The sequence below is a fragment of the Penaeus monodon genome, chromosome 27, assembly GCF_015228065.2.
Source record: "Penaeus monodon isolate SGIC_2016 chromosome 27, NSTDA_Pmon_1, whole genome shotgun sequence".
NCBI lineage: Eukaryota > Metazoa > Arthropoda > Malacostraca > Decapoda > Penaeidae > Penaeus > Penaeus monodon.
Genome location: NC_051412.1, coordinates 21510350 through 21510748, shown reverse-complemented (window position 1 = coordinate 21510748; position 399 = coordinate 21510350). Strand labels below are relative to the sequence as shown.

The window sequence follows — 399 nt, the reverse complement described above, 5'->3', positions numbered from 1 at the left end:
GCTCTATCAAGGGGGAAGGTAACAGAGAGCCATTCTCACGGAGGAGGGGCCGGGGGTTTGTTCCAAGGGAGGAAAATTCAGTTGTTGTTTTTTAAACACCGCACAACGCTTTCACTCAATTTCTTTCTCCCAGATATCGTGGGTGGACCTGATGATAGCTGTCGAGTTCGGAGGCCTCAGGAAGTCCTACCCAAAACTCCTGGATGACTTCCCTAAGGTCGCAGGTCACGTGGACAAGGTCATGGCCCTCCCGAACATCAAGGCGTGGGTCAAAAAGCGCCCGGACACATTTTTATAAGAGAAAAGGGCGTCTCTTTGGGACAATCAGCTGGTACGAAAATGGATAAAGAAATCTGGTGTGTGGTTTTCGATATGATTTCGATTAAATTCTTCTATGAA

General features: G+C 47.9%; 1 protein-coding gene across 1 annotated transcript in view; it reads left to right on the top strand.

Moving 5' to 3' along the window:
- LOC119590691 (hematopoietic prostaglandin D synthase-like) overlaps positions 1-399 on the top strand; it is a gene marked incomplete in the record, with an annotated part of 4239 nt that overhangs the window by 3531 nt on the left and 309 nt on the right. The window contains 1 exon segment of the mRNA XM_037939377.1: positions 134-399. Within this exon segment, the coding sequence (XP_037795305.1) occupies positions 134-298 (165 nt within the window).